This window comes from Ciconia boyciana, chromosome 5 (assembly GCF_034638445.1).
Source record: "Ciconia boyciana chromosome 5, ASM3463844v1, whole genome shotgun sequence".
NCBI classification, from domain to species: Eukaryota; Metazoa; Chordata; class Aves; order Ciconiiformes; family Ciconiidae; genus Ciconia; species Ciconia boyciana.
Window position 1 is genome coordinate 65879443 of NC_132938.1, and position 20497 is coordinate 65899939.

At 41.6% G+C, this 20497-nt stretch overlaps 2 protein-coding genes across 13 annotated transcripts in view; one reads left to right on the top strand and one right to left on the bottom strand.

Moving 5' to 3' along the window:
• Positions 1-5311, top strand: part of AFF1 (ALF transcription elongation factor 1) — a 135830-nt gene extending 130519 nt beyond the window's left edge. The window contains exons 22-24 of one of the 5 annotated variants that reach the window (XR_012042825.1): positions 781-865; positions 1658-1860; positions 5175-5311. Coding sequence is in view for 2 of the 5 variants with exons in the window: in XM_072863334.1 (XP_072719435.1) it covers positions 5175-5221 (47 nt within the window). In the remaining 3 variants the exon portion in view is untranslated. Of the gene's footprint in view, positions 1-780; positions 1635-1657; positions 1861-4545; positions 4832-5174 lie in introns of those variants that run through there. The other 4 variants (XR_012042823.1, XR_012042824.1, XM_072863334.1 and 1 more) reach the window with 4 other exon arrangements.
• On the bottom strand, positions 2717-20363 carry KLHL8 (kelch like family member 8). Of its 8 annotated transcripts, XM_072863339.1 has the most exons (10): positions 20154-20363; positions 16333-16881; positions 13522-13708; positions 12684-12827; positions 11368-11479; positions 9126-9294; positions 8379-8538; positions 7176-7377; positions 6626-6745; positions 4913-5053 (listed from the first exon to the last, which is right to left on the bottom strand). In XM_072863339.1, exons 1-10 carry the CDS (start codon positions 20361-20363, stop codon positions 5047-5049), a joined length of 1860 nt encoding a protein of 619 aa, XP_072719440.1. In that variant the 3' UTR covers positions 4913-5046. The 8 variants fall into 8 exon arrangements, with proteins under 8 accessions (XP_072719442.1, XP_072719439.1, XP_072719445.1 ...); XM_072863341.1 differs by lacking the exons at positions 6626-6745; positions 7176-7377 and adding an exon at positions 2717-4268 and having other exon boundaries at positions 4812-5053; positions 16333-16653; XM_072863338.1 differs by lacking the exons at positions 6626-6745; positions 7176-7377 and adding an exon at positions 2718-4268 and having other exon boundaries at positions 4812-5053.
• Between the last annotated feature and the right edge of the window lie 134 nt (positions 20364-20497).

Genomic DNA, 20497 nt, shown 5'->3' on the forward strand with positions numbered 1-20497 from the left:
AAAGGAAGAGGTAAGAGAGAGAGAGAGAGGCATGGCAGTCTCTTGGAGGTAAAAGGAAGACCTTGGGAACCAAACAGCAGTAGCGAGAGCAACTAGGATGTCCACTGAGGACAGGAAGAAAGAAGGGCTGTTTGGCTCTGCTCTTCCATTCCTGTCCCTTCTGTCCTGCGTTGACCAAGATTGTGGGTGGGGAGCTAGCAGCTGCTTGTACAAAAGAAAAGTGAGAAGCGGGAGGAGAAAGTTGCCGTGTGGCGTAATGTGCAATGACAACGTGACATCTAAATGCAATCATACTGGCAGCTGTAATGTGCTGTTTGTTTCATCTGGCAGCTGTTCAGTTGGAGATCTAACTCGGACTGTGTCAGAACAGTGCATGGATTTGCAATTACTTTCTCCCAGCAGCCTGTGCTGAGTTAGCTGAGTTTGCACTATCCTATTTTTTTTCTTTCTTGGAAAATGTGTGTAGGGGAAGATAATTTGCTTATGATTCTTGGCCTGAGTTAAGTCTTACCCATCAAGCAAATGACACAAAAATGTTTCTCGTTGGCTATGTAACTAGAGCCGTGCCTCACTGCCACTTCCAGGAACGGCTATAGCTGCATAATTGCCTGCTTAGAGTATCAATTTTCAGGACCATTAATTTAATAAGCATCAGATAAATTCTCCTGTGGGATGCTGCCAGGTAGCAGGGGTGCTTCAGAAGCTGGGCAGGCAGCTGTAGCCATGCGTGCATTCTCTTCATCACAACCCAGTGCATGTGTGTCATACTATCTCTGTCAGGATGCTGGCTGCCGCACCACCTAACATAGGTTGCGTGCACTCATTGAAAGATCAAGTCACCGTTTTGCTGGAAAACTTACGGCAGGTATGTATTTGCATTGGCCTTTTGCTTGAAGTGATGGAACACGACAGCCCCTACAGACCAGACAAGTCAGATGGCAGAAATTACATAGCTGCCTGTTGACTTTTTTTTTGTGTGTGTTTGCTGGAACAGCTTTAAAATGAAACTGTCTGGAATCCAAGGAATTGTGTTAAAATGCTGCAAAGTGGCAGCAACACCAACCTTGCTGACAGAGCCAGGAAAGAATTACAAATATAAGTTTCATCTCCTGGCAAGGATTGGTTTATTTGCTGCCAGTTCTAGTCAAGAGAACATGCAAAGGTTTAGAAAACAAATACAGATGTCATAAAAGCAGCCAGCAAAAAATTTAAGTGGAGCATCTGGAATAAAGTATTTGGGTTCGCAAAACCGTACACTGCAGTGATGTTGAAAACAGTTTTAAAAGCAGTTTCGGCCTAAATGAAAACAGAAAGCCTCATTTAACTGTGGGAGTGATCTGGAGTTATGGACTTTCCAGGCATTTGTTCTAATTAAGCTTGAACAGGTTAATTGGCTGAATTTTTATCACCTGATGACAACTTGTTTGTAAAATGAATCTCGGTGTCATTTGGTGTTGGAGCCGTGAATCACACTGAGCATCCTGCAGCTGCCTCAGCAGACAGAGCGGGCATGCAGCAAACAAGGTAAATGCAACCACTTCCGTTTCTCATTGTGGTTCAGGGCAGTTACATTGGGCTGGAATTGTTGGGAAGCTGCGCAATCAGTATTGCATTCTGAGCACTCAATTTTATCTTTAACAAACCTTTATTTACTCAGGAGTTTCCCTGCATTGGCGAGGCCTGCCCCTCACTCCTCAGTGTTTGCCATTTGTTGCGGGTTGACGTGAATTTTGTCATGCAGCTCGTTTCCAACTCCTAGAAGAGATGGAATCACTCCAGTCAAAATGTTGTTGCAACTGGAGGTTAAGACACAGAACTGAGGTCGTGCGTTCAGGATGCAGGAAGGCAGCCTGATTTTAGGTAAGTGCACACAGAAGTTCAGAGCAGCAAAGCGATCTCATAACATTTCCTGGGGCTTTGATAGCCTTATTGCTGCTGGACTGTCCACATCTCTATTGCTAGCACTTGAATGCAGTCAGCATAGAGGAAGAAGCTGTTCAGCCCAAGTGTTGGTTTCGGAATCTCCTGCCAGTCATGCTGGCCGCAGTTGTGCTTTTATTTAATTACCTTCCCACTGCTTTAAAAAAAGAAGTGTTACCAGATCATGAGCAAGAGAAGTTCTTTGGTTTTGATTAATAAATTGCTTCAGACTTGTTGAGTCTACCCTACATGCATGCATGCTACAAGGGTTAACAACACTGGAATAACTGCCACCAAATCCCACCACACCTGAAAGAAGATCCCAGAGACAGACATGGGATCCCTCCAGTGCCTGGCTGGGATCATTGTTACCTCCTGCTTCCATGCAGCAGCCCAAGGTTGATTGCCTGTTGGTTATGTTGCATAAATACACGATGTGCACAAAGCCCTCTGCGAAGGCTTCGTCATCAGCAAGGCTGCATCCCCCTCTGCAGGAGGACATTTCAGTGAAATCATTTTCTCTCAGCCGGTGTTCAAACAGGAGGAAAGTCTGTAGTCTTTCTCTACGGGACTAAGAGTGCATGCATATATTTTGTTTATGTTTTAAAATATGCAAGTAGCACATGCATCACCTTTTAAAGTCTTCTGTCCACATCTGAATATTTTAGCATGATGTCTAATCCAAACAGTTTTGCTGTGTCATGGTTTAACCCCAGTCAGCAACTAAGCACCATGCAGCTGCTCGCTCGCCCTCCCCCCCCCGGTGGGATGGGGGAGAGAATCGGAAGGGCAAAAGTAAGAAAACTCAGGGGTTGAGATAAGAACAGTTTAATAATTGGGACAAAATAATAATAATAAATTGTAATGAAAAGGAAAATAACAAGAGAGGGGGAGAGAGAGGAACAAAACCTGGGAAAAAAAACAAAAAAAAAAGTGATGCAACTGCTCACCACCTGCTGACCAATGCCCAGCCAGTTCCTGAGCAGCAATCGCTGCCCCCCAGGCCAACTCCCCCCAGTTTATATACTGAGCATAATGTCATATGGTATGGAATAGCCCTTTGGCCAGTTTGGCTGTGTCCCCTCCCAGCTTCTTGTGCACCTGGCAGAGCAGGGGAAGCTGAAAAGTCCTTGACAAGCACCGCTTAGCAACAACTAAAAACATGAGTGTGTTATCAACATTATTCTCATACTAAATCCAAAACACAGCACTATACCAGCTACTAGGAAGCAAATTAACTCTATCCCAGCTGAAACCAGGACATGCTGCAAGCATGGCTCTATTAGGAATGAGATGCCTTTGAGGAAGAGCAATATTAAAAAGTATTCAAAGCTGTGAAAGTATAACCAAATTCTTGCAATCCCCTTTGAACGTAAATAATAAGGTATGAATTTAAGATTTTGAAAAGATATATTTTACAAAATTGAAATAAACACTAATACATGCAAGGATCTTGCATGTGTTATGGCATGGTGTTATCATCATGGTGTTATGGCATGTCCTGAAAAAAATACAATCAGAAATTACTATTTTGATGTAGCAATCAGAAATCTAACTTAAAGGGAAATCTTTGTGTTGATCCTCCATACATAAAAGTGCTCAGACTAAAATTTCCTGAAGACAAACATGGCTGTGGGTAGCACAGCAGACAATGCACTGCCCTTGGCAGTGGTATGGTTTGGGAGGAACTGGGAAGCCACAGTCCAAGTCCTGAGGTGAAGAGCAGTGTCATGCATGAGGGCTGCTGTGGGGCAGGAGAGCTGAGACAGGGAGGTGGCGTGTCCCAGAAGCTGGGGTGGCAGCGGTGTGGACAGGCAGTAAGGTGACTCATAAGCACCAGCTGCAACACACGTGGTGGAGATACACGGCCAAGGGGGCTGGTCAGGAGTGGTCCAGAGTCTGGTCTTGCTTCTCCCGGATGCCCATGACATGGTTAAAATCAGCAAGCTGGAAACTTTGATGTGAGTAACTGTGACCACACTTGATTCTTCCAAAATTATTTTTTTCTTCATGTTTAAAGGATGTACTAATAGACATCTTTGGGTTTATGATTTTTATGGGTGAGGTCAAGGCTTTTAGATGCAAGAAAAACAGCATTAACAGAAGCAGTAACAATTCCACATTTGGGATTAGACGTGCATCATGTTTAGATGCAATTATTTCATGACCTTGAATGTTTAAAGACTTTGCTATCACAAATCCCAGCTTTAGTTTTAAATTAGAAGACGCAGTAGGAGTTAGGGCCTGCTGCCGCTGGAGGGCTGCCTCACCACGGGGAACCAGGGTGGGCTGCTCTGTTCCCTCAGCCTGGGGGAGGTTACTTTGTCATCATTATCCTGTTGCCAGTACTGGAAGAAGAAAAACGAGTTTGCTGGTGTTAAATCACAACAGCTTTATATGCAGGTAAATCATTATAGTTTGTTGTCACAGTAATCTTACACTTTTTTTTTTACACCAGTATAAACAGGGATTGTTCCTTGTAAACCTTTTTTGCAGTTTTCCTGCCAGCCCTTAAGGATACACCTTCAGAAGCCCGAGCACAAATGTTGTTGTTGGGGGGGGTGTTTGCAAATTGAAATACAACAGAAATGTCTGTGTTCAGATCTAGTACCATTTGACTTCCAGATACAGAGTTGACAGCAGAGCTCCTCCCACACCATACAGAATCCCAGTGCATTTGCTGTAACCTGATTTCCCTGCTGAAACACGTGTCTCCCCTTGGTGCCTGGAAGGTGATTGCTGTCAGTGTGGTCCAGATGCATGTGAGTTACTCACAGGCTGCACCCATGGGCGCTAGCACTTTTCCACCAAGAGGAGAAACATATCAGCTGGCAAGCAGCACTGCCAGGCTACTTGGTTTCATGGTCAGTGTTACTTCGTGGAAAACTTGCCTTTTTTTTCTTTCTCTTAAGTTTTCTTGTTAGCCAGGACATCCATAGAAGAACCTGTTTGGTTCCAGAGAAGGAACCTGCACCTCTTCTTTCCACCCCTCCTAGCCAGATGAAGAGCCAGAAGTACCACAAGGGTGACCACATCCTTGCATGGGGACAAGGGCAGTAGCAGAGTGGTACAGCTCGCGGCTGTAACACAGGATTTTCCCTGCTGACAAAGACTTCCTGTTGAGAATTACACTCTGCAGAAACAAAAAAATACTCAATGTTGTAATGTTTCCCCACAATAGCATGCTCCACTCATACTATAAACAAGGTGCTTTGAAGTACAAATGTTTTATTGCAATGTTTCATTATTTACAGTACCGTTCACTTTGTCCCTGGGTGCTACCAAAGTGCAAGCCATTTGAAACAGAAAAGCTAAATGATGGTAACTCAACAGCAAAACATGACTGTGCCTGTGCTTGTACTGTCCTGCCTCTTCCCTGGTATGGAATGCAAGAGAAGTTTGCTGCTCTCCCTGGTCACCTGGAACAACGTGGTAACACGAAACTTTGGTCACAAAGGATTGTCAGTTGTTGGTCTGCTCAAGGTGATGCAGGAACAGGAATCTGCAGTCTTTCCAGCTGGACTTTACTCGGAATTCAGAGTTTCCAACTGCGTAACAAAAGGCCTTTGTACACAGCACTGTCAAGTTCCTATTTCAATTTTTGATGTAAGTACTGGTTTATTTCCAATTCTTTTTATTGCTGATTCTCTTTGGTTTATGTAAGCTTTAAGTCATCTACCTGTTTTGAGGCTAGATCTTCCTGGCTTAACTATCTTAAAAGAGCCAGGTCCTCTCAAATTACCAGAGTTACTACTGGATACTGAAACTGGAGATGTCATCTCCTAGAGTTGCATTTAAAGGTCTTTACAGAATACTGTACAACTTTTATTATGTGTTTCCATTTAGTGTAAAAATGGGTGATTCAGACTCCACTGAAGCCTACATTTTCACACACTATCATTTCAAAGTAGGACAAATTACACTGGTTATTTCAGGAATGACCTCTCAACAGAAACTTGTATTTTGTGTGGGGGTAGTTACTACAAATTTTATCGAAGACTTGAGAATTCCTGTATTCCAGTGGCTAAACTCAGGTCAGGAATCTTTTCCGCTTTCTAACAAGTGTATTAGCTTGAGAAAGTATTTTGAAAGACAGTTTTCAGACTGAGTACCTGCAATTTCCACTGCTGCCAGCAGTCCCTTGGGAGGTGGGCAGTGAACTTCTCTGCTCCAGTTATCTTAGTGTGCAACAGGGATATCATTACCTTCTAAAACTTGAGACGCTTTGTGTTACAAAGCTCTTGTACAATTAGGAAATGTTTAGGACTACATTCCTGAAAATAAGTTATATTAAATGGCACTCGAGTCCTCCAGAAAACATGTAGCAGGGCTGTTGGGTAAGGCTTAGCAGTACTAACTGCTGCTCTCTCTCCTCGCCCCATGCCTGGTTCACAGTTCAATAATGAGTCCCTGCAACAGCTGCCTCTGATTCTGAAATTACAACTTCTCAAAAATGGGATGATTGCAGCTCTTGGCAGGTTTTCTCCTGTGAGTCACACTTCTGTTCCATGTTTTCACAGGCTGTTCTGTATCACTACTGATAGAAAGCCACCAAAAGCTTTACAATTACAGAAGGTAACATTTTCACAAAGAAAATGTATTGGTTTTATTTCTGAACCTACCATACAAAACACGGTGTTTAAAAGCTCTGCAGTGCCTCTCTACTATCATTCCTCTGGAATTTGGAGGTGGCAGCAGAGCTTACATGCAGTCAACAACGTTGCTGGATCCTTGGCCCACGTCCCGGATCTGGCTGCTCAGACAAGAGCACACAGCCACGCCCGCCCCTGCCCTACAGTGTGACACAGAGCCGACGAGTTCCCACCTAAAGATGGCAGCAGAGGAAAAAAAGAAAAGTAAGTTCCTGTCCTTTCTGAGCAACTTGAAAATATTTTTCTGTGTCTGAAATTCTGTTAAACAGCCTAGCTGTTAACTCTGCACAAAAATACACCCCACTAGTTTATTCTTATTATTTCTCTGGTAAATTTAGTGGAAAATCAGATTGAAACAACCAGAAGAATGTAGATCCTTACTGAATGAAGGGAAGAGGACAAGGGATGGAGAGGAGGAGGAGGTGCTTAAATATTTACAAGAACAATCTAGTGGCATAAGCAGCACTCCTGCAACGCTAGTCATGGATATTACTCAATTATTACCAGGAAACAACAGATAGACTCCTGCTGCACACTATTTCTATTATGTTGTGTTTTCATATAGCCAGATTTCATTAAGCCGAATAACAAATTTTAAATTACCTATTCACTATGGGATCAAATGCTTCCACTGTATTCAGGTACGCGTTGCCATTGTGACCTCCAACTGCAAAAATTTTACCCATCAGTGTCGCTATGCCAACGCCACCCCTCGGAGTTGTAAGCTCTGCTACATATTCCCATTTGTTACTGCGTGGGTCAAACCGCTCCACTGAGCTCAGTGGAGAGTTGTCATCAAAGCCACCTGCAAAGAATCATCATATTATCAGTTTTTAGCCACTTCTAGTGCTGGTGATATCCAGGACTGGCATTATCAGGCTATTCTCAGCATTCAGTGGGCTAGTGTCCAGCTCTGTTTTAACATGAATTTTACAAGCTCCTAAAAATTAATCTAACAGCTCTCCCTCCTGTCACCATACAAGCATCACTAAGAGTGACAGTTTTCTTCTACTCAAGTTGCAAGGAGAGGTATTTCTATTATTTGTCTCCTTGAATTCATCTTACACATAGTTATAATGAAACAGCTTCTAATTTGGAATAGAAAAAAACTAAGACCAGTAAAAGGATGGTCCTGATCTTATTTTGGCTTAAGCAAAGCACACTCTTGCGGTGTTTTCAAATTACAGCATTGCTGAATACTTAAGTAGGAAAAAAAAATCCTCAAGTAAGACTTCAGTGATGCATTCCCCTTGCTGGAGCAGCTGTCAGAGAAGCATTTTACTGAAAACTTTTTTAATCACTTATGATAATACACAAGGCAGAGCTCTGCAACTATCACTACGGCATACCTACCTGGCATCTTCCTCCCTCAGGAAAGCAGGTAAATGCAAGATAGAGCAGAACAAGACAGGCCTAGGACAACAGGCTGTGGAGTAAGTGTAATCACCATGTGAAAAAGCTACTGTTGCCTACCCTCAGAACTAGAATGCTTTAACAGTATATGAACTTAAGAATCATTTTCCTAAAAGGAAACTGAAGATTACTGATCTCAAGAGGATTTTCTATATAGACATATTGTCCTGAACAGTAAAGCCCTCCTGAAATGTGGGTTAGCAACTGCTTTGTATTTCCTTGCTAACATACCTTTGTTTAAGCGTTCCCTGGTTGTGCTTGCTTTCTTCTCCTGCCCAAGAACACAAAGTACAGGTCAGGTCTATCTGTTCCTGTTCCTCTAGCAACAACAGCCTCTTCCAAATGCCAGTACTTGGCAGAAACAGCACTACAGAATGCCACATCCCTACTCACCGACAACATACAAGCAGCCGTGGAGCTCACTGACACCATTGCCAGCTCTTCGCTGACCCATCTCTTTCACTTCTATCCACTTATCCAAATGGGGATCGTATTTCTCCACACTGGAAAGAGATGCTACACCATCATTGCCACCCACGGCGTAAACATGGTTCTGGAAAACAGTTGTGTAGAGAAAGATTATTTGTAATGTATATGTATTAATTGTAAAAAGCAATTTTAACATTGCTTTTCATAAGCAATGTTAAAATTATAGGAAAACATGGTATATCCATACAGTCCTAATTATTTAAGAATTCCAACAACAATTATCTAACAACTTGTAAATGCTATCTTCCAATTAAAGAAGTGAAAAAGTTATGTAATGTTGCAGATATTTTGCAGAGTATACATGGCGATGGGGATTAAAGCTCAGATGCATTCAGCACCTTTAAACATAGTAAGCATGACAAACCAGAGTCTTCTGAATGAGACATGAAGCATTAGCCTGATGTTGTTAGAAGGGTCCTGGTACTTGCTCCCAGTACCTCAAATACTGTTGAAACAGGAAGCGCAGTTCAATTTGAAGTATTATCCTAAATATCATCTTTTGCACAGTTCCATAGGATTTTGATGACCGGAGGTGCTCAGACCCACCAGCTGCATTTTGTTTCAAATCTTGTGTTCTGCCTTGTAAAAGCAGATTTGAAAAGCAGGTCAGTTCCTCAGCTGGCCCTGACTTGGGACGAAACAGTCACTTACCACAAGGGCTACAGAGCCGACTCCTCCCCTGGGAGTGTTCATTGGGGCAACTGCACTCCATCGATCAGAATCAATGTCGTATCTTTCCACATCACTGAAGCAAGTGTTGTCATCTAAGCCTCCTATTGCATAAATAGGGCCACCAAGGGAGGCAAGAGCGATTCCTCTCCTAAGAAAACCATGGGATCAATACCTCAGTGCAAATCCTTAAGGAAAAGGGAATGGGAAAGACACATCAAGTGCAATGTTACCTGACTGGCACCTGTTTCAAACTATGGGAAAAAAGTAACGAAAATTTTAAAAGTGAAGTTTATAATAAATAATGACCAGTAACTGTGGCTGGCCCTCTGCACACCTGTGTTAGTCTTGCAGCTTTATCCTCAAAGTCTTTGTATGTTTGCAGCCTCCCATTAGAGGGAGGCAATCCTAATTTCACCTCAGCTTTCCCAGGGACCTGTATGTTATCATGTGATCCACAAACAGGACCGTTGCAGCTACAGTATTTATAGACTGCAAAAGACAAAGCTCCTGTTTAAAAAAATAAAAAAAAAAGGCATGGAATACTGTTTTGACTGAATGTCACCTAAGGCCCAAGTCCTCTACTTACATGCTTGGATACATGAGATTGTCTTAGTTATTTGATTTCTCTATCTTGGTACTGAATTTTACACCTCCTATCTTGTTTTATTGAATCTGATGGAGAACCAAAACCTGCCGGTTTTAACTTTGTTAGTATAGCTGCTGCTACAATTTGGGAATGATTTTTTGGGGGGTGATATTAATACATATTAAAATGCAAACCTGTGCTGAATATTAGATGACTGAATTTTAGCAAGATTTAACTGCAATTTCTTCCATTCTGTTATTTTCTATTAAGTCTGTGTTAAAATAGTTGTCAGATTTTTTTCTACTGAATCTAACAATATGAGAGTACAATCAGTACTACGAAATTAAAAGTATAGTCTAGAATGTAGGTGTTAAGTTTCTGCTTTAACTACCAAGACAGGTGATTTACCATTTCACTGAGGACATTCTTGTCTCATTACACAGAGGGCAGGTTTGCAGATACCTAGGCAGGAGCAAGGGAGGCACAATCTTTCTACAGAACAAACATTGTGGCAGTATCCTGGGCTTATCTTAAATTGCCTCAGCAGATAATGGAGACACCATCAATGGTGGCAGTTCTTTCTCAACTAAGTAGTCCAACACCACCTCCATGAATGGGAGGAGTGGAGTGTAGGCAAGGCACAGCAGCCCTTTCATTTACCAAGGTACTGAGTAAGGAATGTCACCAAAATCTAGGGCTGGTGTTTGCTGAGAATATGCCCTGGGGTGGTGGCAGGAGGGAGGAAGAGGAGCAAGAAGCCACTTCTATGAGTCCGGGTCTTCTACTTTGATTAGGTCACAGCTACAAGTAGCTTCAGGACTTAGCCATGCTCAGTGTTTTACTCCTACTTGTACATGATGCTTTTAGAAACAGCAAATAACAAAATGGAATGCAGAATTAAGGAGGTTGATTTAAATGACAGCAGAAACAAAGAATTACAGATCTGTGAGTGCAGTAGCTTCTTAAAAGAATCTTAAATGTCAAAAGGCAAGAAAAATCCTCAATCTGACTTTCAGCGTTTTAGTGCTTCCGACCTTTTGTGGCAAAAACATAGGCAGCTATTGGTTTCCTGGGCATGAAGTATTTCACTGTGCATGTTCTGCTGGCAGATATCTTGCTTGTTCTTAAAAAGAGCAAAAAAACCACAGACCCAGTTAATCAGTTTCAAGTTTTTTATCGGGCATAGCAGAAAGGCCCTAGATATCAGAATCTAAGTACAGCTGGAGTAGAAGAGTGCTCTACTCCAGAAGCCAGGCCCCCAAAAAAAGAAAAGGATAATAGAGCAACAAAAGAAAGCCAAAGCGTAAACATAACCAATGTTACCAGCCAGGGCCTTTCCCTAGCGAGAGGGATTATGCAGTTTGGCACAAAATACTTATAGTATGTTACGGACAGCTTTGTGTTTGTGCAAATATGTGATGTATGCAAGCATGTGATGCAGATTTGTATTTGCTTTACAGCTAGTAAATAAAGGTGTTTGATAGCATAAAGCCCCAAAATAGGAAAAAAAAATTCCTAAAAATAGCACAGTTTGGAAACCCAAATAAAGGCAGGACAGACGTGATGTTTTTCAGCATCAGCAAGAAATGATAAATCACACACTAGGACTTAAATTTTGGATGATGGGACACGTACCTCTTCGTGTTCATTGATGCCTTCATCATCCACTTGTTTGTGAGAGGATCAAATACTTCCATGCTTCCTAAGTGTTCATTTCCATCATGTCCACCTACTGCGTAGACTTTACCTGGAACACATACACATCTTTCAATACAGAGATTGCTTGGCAACATTTCCAATTTCATTTATGTAATACCCCTGCCTATGTGGAGACAAAAAGCTCAAATAAAGTTTTCAATATCAGGATTTTAATAAGTACGGACTTTATATTTTTATATGCTGTACTCAACCAGAGATCTGCTCTAACAGGGACTTTTATAGAAAGCTTGAGATACGTAGGCAAAAAAAAATCTTCCTGTAACTTGAGTACTGCAGGTCAGATCAGTTTTGTACATTTATATCAGTCTGTCCACATACTCTATGGGGAAAAAAAGATCTCTGTTCTGCTGCAGCAACACAGGGGCTACTGTGTACAAGGAAGAGTTGCATCATGGGTGCTAAGCTGTTCTGGACTGTACGGACCTGGTTTCAGAAGATGGAGACCCAAAAAGGTAGGTCTGCTCTTGGAAGAGTTATGGTCTTTGTGACTTGCCTGTACGGATTTAAGTATGAAGGGAGCTAGTATGAATACTAGCAAATTCTGGATAACTCTGCTGTGTAAGGCCATTTCTTTATAAATGGATTAAAAAAAAAATTAAATCACCTATTAAGGCAAGAGGCTATATACAGTTCACAGAATCATAGAATAGTTTGGGTTGGAAGGGACCTTTACAGGTCATCTAGTCCAACCCCCCTGCAATGAGCAGGGACATCTCCAACTAGAACAGGTTGCTTGGAGCCCTGTCCAATCTGACCTTGAATGTTTCCAGGGATGGGGCATCTACCGCCTCTCTGGGCAATCTGTTCCAGTGTTTCACCACCCTCATCGCAAGAAATTTCTTCATTATATCTAGTCTGATTCTACCCTCTTTTAGTTTAAAACCATTACCCCTTGTCCTATTGGAACAGGCCCTACTAAAAAGTTTGTCCCCATCTTTTCTTATAAGCCCCCTTTAAGAATTGAAAGCTGCAATAAGGTCTCCCTGGAGCCTTCTCTTCTCCAGGCTGAACAACCCCAACTCTCTCAGTTCACAGTAATGTCTTTTCGGTAAGCATGCTCTCAGATTGTTCCAGAATCAAAAACCCCTTCATGGGGAAGAAGCTTTACTAAATTGAAGAATATCCAACAGCTAAGCCATTGCAAGACAGATTTATTTAGTAAAAGTACCAATTCCAGCAAAAGGAGCAAACAAGTGCCTTTTGAATAGGGTTGCTTGAATAGGGTTACTGACCTCCCACAGAGATCACACCCACATGCCTTCTCCTGCTGTTCATTTCGGGGCCGAAGAACCAGTTGTTCTTACTGATAGAATAACATTCAATGCTGCGAAATGGGTCACCTGATCCACCTCTACCACCGACACAGAACAGCACACCTGAAGAAGACGAAACAGATTTCCAGAAAACTAGCAAGAAGATGGGGGATAAAGTTGTACAGCAGAGTGAACTGAAAATTATATAGTTCAGGAAAAGTTGTATTTCACTTCAAGGGGCATGGTCACTGCCCTGCATAATTGGATGCTGGATTTTTGGCCTTTGCTTGGCATGCTGCTATGGCAATTAACTGTGCTTTTGCAAAATCAATGCATATTTTAAATATGCTTTTTTTGTGATTTTTGCTTAGGGAGATAATCAGATTGTTTGTTAAATATAACAATGTAAAAATGAGGATTTGCAGTCTAATATTCACCACTCACTTTTGGTGTAGGTTAGCCAAAGAGTTTAAAAGTTAGCTCAAACTTCTCACACCGAAAGATAAGTGTCCACTCTTTTCAGTATAGGTTTGAGCATACTGCCTGGTCATAACATACCTATTAACAGTTCTAGCTTTAATACAGATAGAGCTGATCAGGATAAATAAATAATGCTTTAAAGAAAGAAAATGACTGCTAAAGTTCTGCTAGGAAAACGCAGCACATTACCTAATTACCAGAGAGGTACACAATGGCTTTCCCAATTTTGCATTAAGTCATTAACAGCCATTTATACCAAGCTATCTAACCCTGCACAGATGCGCCAATTGTTCTCCACACCACTCCCTACTGGATAATCAGACACACATTTAATTACCAGCAGTCTGCTTCCTTGGTGTTGTGCGAATGGAGTACTCAAAGTCTGGCACTGCCCTGCTGCTCAGGTGAAGGTGGTAGTTTCTTGCTTCATCCAGCAAATCCCTACATTTTAGATTCTGCTTGACAATCTCTTCCTTTGCCACAACACCCATAAGGAAACAAATGGGCAAGAGAGGCAGCCGTACCTGACAGAAATGAACACAGTTGGAGTAACTGGCTGAACTGACTGAGTCTCACCATTTACAGTGACGCACACATAACAGATGGCAACTTCTAAGCTAGCTGCCAGCCCCACACTCTTCACTAAAAAGAGCGGCTTTCATATTTTTTTCCAGAATAACAGCAATATGAACGGTTCTTTTTAGTGACAAACATTTGCTACAACCATTTGCATTTAAGCAGCCGTGGAGAACTGTCCCTTGGCCCAGGCTGAGCGGAGGAAGGAGAAGTGCCGCTGCCTGTACTGCAACTGTGCCTGCCCAGCATGACACAGGCAGCATCTGTGACTTCACCAGGATAGCCCATGTCAGGTTAGTCTGCTGAGGGTATGACTTTTCAGCTCATTGCTATGCCAGCATAAGAGGGCTTTTGCTAGAATGGTTCATTTTCCTTGGGTGGCAAGTCAAAAAGGAAACACTGTCAGCATGAACTAAGTGTCTATTAAGGAGGTACTGCTAGTGCAGTAACACCTCTCTAGTGTCAACCTGACAGACTACAGAATTAAAAAGGAAAAAAAAAAAAGTTGAGAGTTAATTGTTTCCTTCCCCAAATCCTTCCTGTAGTTCCCCAGAAGAGAGCTGGTGACCAGGCTGAGGAATGGAAGGCTCTTTCTGGGTGAGGCTACAGCGATCACTGCCCAGAGCAATCTCCAGTGACAGGGCAAATCTGAAATAAGGTCAGCCTCTCCAAGACTGCCTTGAAATGTCCTCCTCCCCACAGTCATTTATTTCAGCAAACCTTTCATTTGTCCTTGTGAGAGAAACAGTGAGGAATATGAAGTACAATCAGGTGCAAAGGTAGGACAGGTGTTAGCAGGGGGGAACTGAAGTAAACCACCATCTGACTTCCTAAGGTTTGGAGTCAATGCTGTCAAGCAGCTCCCAGTTAGCTCAGCAGCAACAGAAAAGTCCAGCATCTCCAGTGCTTCTCAGAGCAGCAGGATGGTGCTGTTCTATGGCTGACAAGTATCCCTGTCTTCAAGTAAGCAAGTGTCTCTACCAGTTCTTCCTTACCCACTTGCTTTCAGTCCTGCTTCTTCCTTTACTTTGGCCTGGCTTATTTTAGGCTAATTAAAAGGACCACCACAGCCTTGCTAATTAGACTCATGAGGTTAGTGGTGCAGTAAGAACTCAAGGCTGACAAATTTAGAACCTTATAATAACAGCAAAACCCATAAGGCTGATTATGATGTGGATAATAACTATGAAGAAGCCCAGTCATGTTTTCTGCTAGCAATAACGTCCAAATCAACTGATGGCTCCATATACTCTGGCAAATAACCCATATTTATTTACAGGAAGAAGTTTACTTTTTCATTGCTTTGTTCTAGAATCTGGTTTCCATGAATAGAATAAAGCTGTTAATCTAATCTGCTAGCACAACTGGGCAATAAAATCTAATTTTTAGATCCATTTTTTTTTTTAAATCTCAAATTATATTGCCTGTAAATTTAATTACAGTGTACTAAGGAAGGCTTTTTTGTACCAAAAACCTCATGCTAGTCTAGATGAAATTGAAGGTTTTTTGGAAGACAAGTTAATAAACAGTTGTGATCTTTTACCAGGAAACGTGAAAAATTATGCATGAAGACAATGACAGCAGCATGTTAGTGGACCTCTCATTACTCACATGATGCCAATATTAGCAATTCTGCCAAATGCAAAATATTCAAGTTGGAGTTCAGTGACAACTGAAACAGCACAGTTGATCCTACCTGCTAAGATACAGACAGCATTTTGCAGTGCATGGCATGTACCCCCCTCCTCCCCAGCACAGGTTCTCCATACCCGTCTCAAATACTATCTTTTAAACTCCCATAACCAGCACATATGGAGCTTGAATAACTGAAGTACCTAACACTTTGACAGGAGGTCTGATGGGTGTTTAAATAAGTTCAGCTGAGTGACCTTTTGATACCTGTATATGTTTCTTTCAGAAGCAGTGGACTCGCATCAAGTCTAGATGATTAAACTGCAAACTCCTTCTGGATCCTAGAGGTAACCAGCAGTGCTAGTCTAGTTGAGCATTAAAGGGTCTAGCATATGTTTCCTAGCCTGCTCGTAGGCTAACACATCCTGGTCTTTTGTTAATTAAAGATACGGAACATTCTAGAAGTAGCACAACTTGATGTGACACATCTCCGTTACAGTTTTACTTTCCTAGCTATGTGAAAACCCTCCTCAACAGCTTTGCTCTCCTTTGTTAAGTACAAATACTTACCAGCAAGGGAAGTGAGTGTTTCAAGCTGTAGTAGTATCAAACCAAGTGAAGTGATGGCTTTATGTTCTCCACTATGTGTAAATCTAAGAAGTTTCTGCTCTAATACAGATGCAGTGTTTTGTTGGCTCCCCACCCCCAGCCATGAGCCTAAAGCGAGTACTCTTCTCTCTACAGAAACTGGAGAATACAACTTCTTCCTGATAGGCAAGAGATCAAACCTGCTTCCACTGTCAGTTCACAACTGTGAATACCAGATGAGGCACCAACTGCTAAGAACATTTTTCATCTTGAGATCTACCCAAGTAGAAACAGTTGATTATACAACTAAACCAGTGACGAGACAGGCACCCAGCGCCTTGGTCTGCCCTACCTGCGCAAGTATTTCATCCAGCCATGTAGCATGATGCTGTGGATTGGCTAGCAGCCACTTGATAGCAGCGTTGTAAACTTGCTTTTCATTTTCAATATTCAGGTCACTGGAGGACAGGAGTTTATGGAGGTGCTGTGGTGACACGCTCACAAAGTCTTCGCACTCCACCACTTCTGTAAAATGTTCACAAGCATACTGATCGGCCATGTCCATCAAGTCAATGCGGTTGTGACTCTCTGCAAATGCCCTAACTGCCAGGCAGTTGGAGGGATGGAAGTGCAGCTTCATGTATTCACAGCACGCCTTTGCTACCAGTTCCACCTGAAGAATGCAAGCAGCGTACAAGAGAGGCTGGACATTATCCACCGTCAGAGTAAGCCGGGAGGAGTACACAAACTTCACTAGGTCTTCTATTGCATCGCCATCAAAGTCCCTGATCTCGATCAATGTCTGCTTGGCTTCAGCCATTTCTGAAAGAAACATGGCTCTGAAGTAAGGTATAACACAAGCTAGCACCAGTTTGTGGCACGAGATAAGCTTTGAACCAACCTGAAAAAAAAAGAACAAAAACACCCCCAATCTTTTACTGGAGTGCCAGTTTCAGCTATGAAAGGATGGATAGTTAAGCTGAAACAAGAATTCTGAACTCAATATGCATTGAGCTACTGTATTTTGTTCAAACAAATTAACTCAATTTGCCCTGTGCTTCTGAAATTAGATTGATGTATCCCAAGCAGATCTGAGTTGTAACTTGGCCACCAGAGTAGGGCAAGGCCATAACACAAGGAAGCAATAGCACTGATGTACTGAACTTGCTTTTCTTTAAGAGCTGTGTCCTAGTTTTTAAATGAAACATCCTTAGGAACCTTCTAGATGCATCTTGGAGACAGGAAGAGACTCCTAGGTACTTGTTTGCTTTATGTGTATTCAGAGACTTTAAGGGGGGGGCAAATTGTAAAGTGACATTTTTTAGACTACTTAATTTAAACCTCTGGACTTTTGCTACTGTTGAGGAATTGATAAAGCTGTTTATAGAAGCAAATTCATGTAAAACCACAGTAATAACAGATATTACTGGGATTATTAAAAGTTACCAATCACTTCAAGATTTTTAGAAGCTGTTTAGCCACAAAAGATAGAGTATTCCCCATAAAGATGAGGTATTTTGCAAAATTCTGATCAGAAAGTGCAAAATAAGCTTTTCACTTACAAAATTCTAGAATTCAAATACATTAAAGGAGAATGTAAATATTGAAGGTAAATTAACAATCCACTACTTATTTGTGTTACAGGAGTGCTTTCTTACAGCCTTTGTCATTCTGCAGTCTGCACTAACATACAGGGATGGCCGAGTTAAGCAGTTTCCCTGACAGACTTGAATTACATTTTCAGATGAAGGTGTTACAGTGAGCTGTCTCGCAATTTAAAAAAAAAGGGTATTAAATTATAAAGGATAATTTGGAGTTTTTTCTAGCTCTGAGTCAATACACAATTGCTCTACCCTTTTTAAAAGTGTGTATTATCAACACAAGTGTAACCTGACTGGTGAGCAGTAAGTTGAGTACAGAAAGCAAACACACATGAAAGAGTATGCAGATTAAAAGGGAGGAAAAGATGGATGGTTCAGTGTGACTTAATTAGATCACTCCAAAAGGAACAATTCACAGACCTACCAAATGAACAAAAAACCAAACCAACAGGAGAAAAGCAGATGGTATGCATCTGCCACTCTCCACCTTCTAACGGTGAGCTGTTCATATGACAGTAGCAGTACAGTAGGTGAATTCCAGATTAACTCTTTGGAGCAGAGGAAGTCCCCCTGTATGCTGTTACACTGTTACCTTATCACTGTTACAGTGTCAGCACTCCAACTAATTATAGTACTGACGCAAAAAGATGCTGCCAGCTGGTCTGGTATATCAGGGAAGGCTCCTAGGCCATTCTCACCTTCAGAGATTTTTATTCTGCCCATCATCCCACTCTCTAATTAGATCTTTCTTTTGAATTAAGTGGCTTCACTATTTTACCTAAATCTGCATAATTTTAAATATCTAGTATGTTCTTGGTATTTCAAAATCAGAGTTCCCCTCCAGTTATTAACTATCATATTTTAAGAGCCAGCAATTAAATCAATAACTGGTCTGACAACAGCAATGCCAGAATTGCTCACTATCAGAGGTCACACAGAAAGGCAGAAAGTTCAGTAGAGAAGTAATTTTTCTTAAAACATGAGAAATGCCTGAGCACTACAGAAAGAAAAATCAAGCCCTCCAGAAAATTCTAGTTCAAGATATAGTTACCAGTTACTTGAAAATCACTGATTTAGAAAGCCTTATGGTATGATGTACATAGGTTGCTCTAGCCTACATAGATTATATTCTCTACCTGAGGACTGGAAGCCAAGTCATGCAATCTAATATTCTTAAATTACCAAAGTAACTCCACACAAATAATACAAATGAGCATTAATACAAGCCTAACTTAGGGCAAGTTCAATTGCAGTCACAGTAAAGTGTATTTTCCAAGCCAAGTTTGCCTAGCAGGAGTATACTTTTAACTATGCTTATAAAAATAAGACTTTCTGCCTTTTTTACAAGGGTGGGTGGAAAGGGAGAAAGGCAACGATGAGGTCAAGAAAAGGGAAGAGGAGGGTTGCTAAGAGTTCTGACATGAACCTTCTTCCCCAAAATGCCTTTTAAAATGACAGATGTAAAAAGACTAATGATGAGCTCTCGGACAAGTTCTGTTTCATGGCTCTCATGCTGTCCAGAGCAGCTTCAGTATTGTCATTCAGCGACCTGTGAGCATTAACTCAACTGTTATGAGCCACTGGACCTATTTGCTGCTGCATCTAGTGCCTGGTGCCAGGCAATTTAATATCTACTGTGAAGCAGAACCAAAGAATGTTCTTGCTTATTCTACTCCTGTTGTCCACTGGGGCAGAAGGGAGAGAAACCCTCTTCCTCTCAGAGATTTCCATTGTCTCCCAAGCATTTTAGAAAGGTGAGATGCCTCCTGGGGAGCACCAGGGATACACATCTGTCAAGGACTTTCCCTGTTAATATCTAATAGTGAAAGTGGCAGGCAAACAATTTCTCCTAAAGGCATCTGTCATTTGTTCTTGGTATAGGAGCTATGCTTCATCTCTTTTTCTTAAATAACTACCTAGCACTACTAAGATGTCTAGCTAAGCAATACTTAATATTTGTAGGTGCTGGCAACCACTGGTACAGATGCTAGATATACATTTATTGTGATCAGGAGATAAGTAATATACAGCTGAGTTACAAAGAATGCATTAAAGCAATGCTATGCAAGAATCATAAAACTGGTTTCCTTCTCCTCCTTTACTCTTTGATCAGCTGTAGAACATAATTGTCTGGGGTTTGTTTTTTATTTTCTTTCTTTGAGAATGCTGGAAGTTAGATTTGTTCCAGAAATCCTGTTTGCCAGGAAAGATCTAGCAGAGCAACACAGAATGCAAAAATAGAGATAAAATTGGGGATGAAAGAGACTACAAGGAGCTGAAATTGCACAGTAATACACTGATCAACTGTGGGAACTTGCTTAGAAGGCAAGTTGGGTGAGGTCATAGTCATGTACTTCCTCTCTCGGACTGTCAATATCTTAAATGTTTACATATCAGTTGTAAAATTCCTATTAAATAAGAAAAAAACCCCACGAGCATAACTAGAGATGCCTCAGATCCAACAGGTATTCTATGGCTTCCATACCCCTGCCCAAATTCACAGCCACCTCCAGCACACTTATTTGTAGCTTAATCTTCAGACTGTTAAATGCAATGGATGTGTGACTATCACCTTCAGTGTAACATCGCAGAGCTCTCCAGCTTCAAAGAAGTGAAGAAGAGAGCTGTGAAAATCCTTCCAAGCCTCATTTGCTTCAAATACAAAGATGTCATCTTCACCATCACTATTGGAAGACCTAGTTTGCTGCTGCTGCTGTTGCTGCCGCCTTTTTCCTTTTATCAGATGTTTTGCCTGCTCTGGGACCATGGATTCTGAAGCCATTGGCTGTTTCTTTCTTCACTGTGTGAATCTTCAAAAAATCCTGCCAAGATAAAATCCAGCCCATCAGGAGTCAAGTCCTAAAATGCAGTTAAGTTCTGTTCATCTTCCTGTATAAAAAAACCACAAAAAAAGCA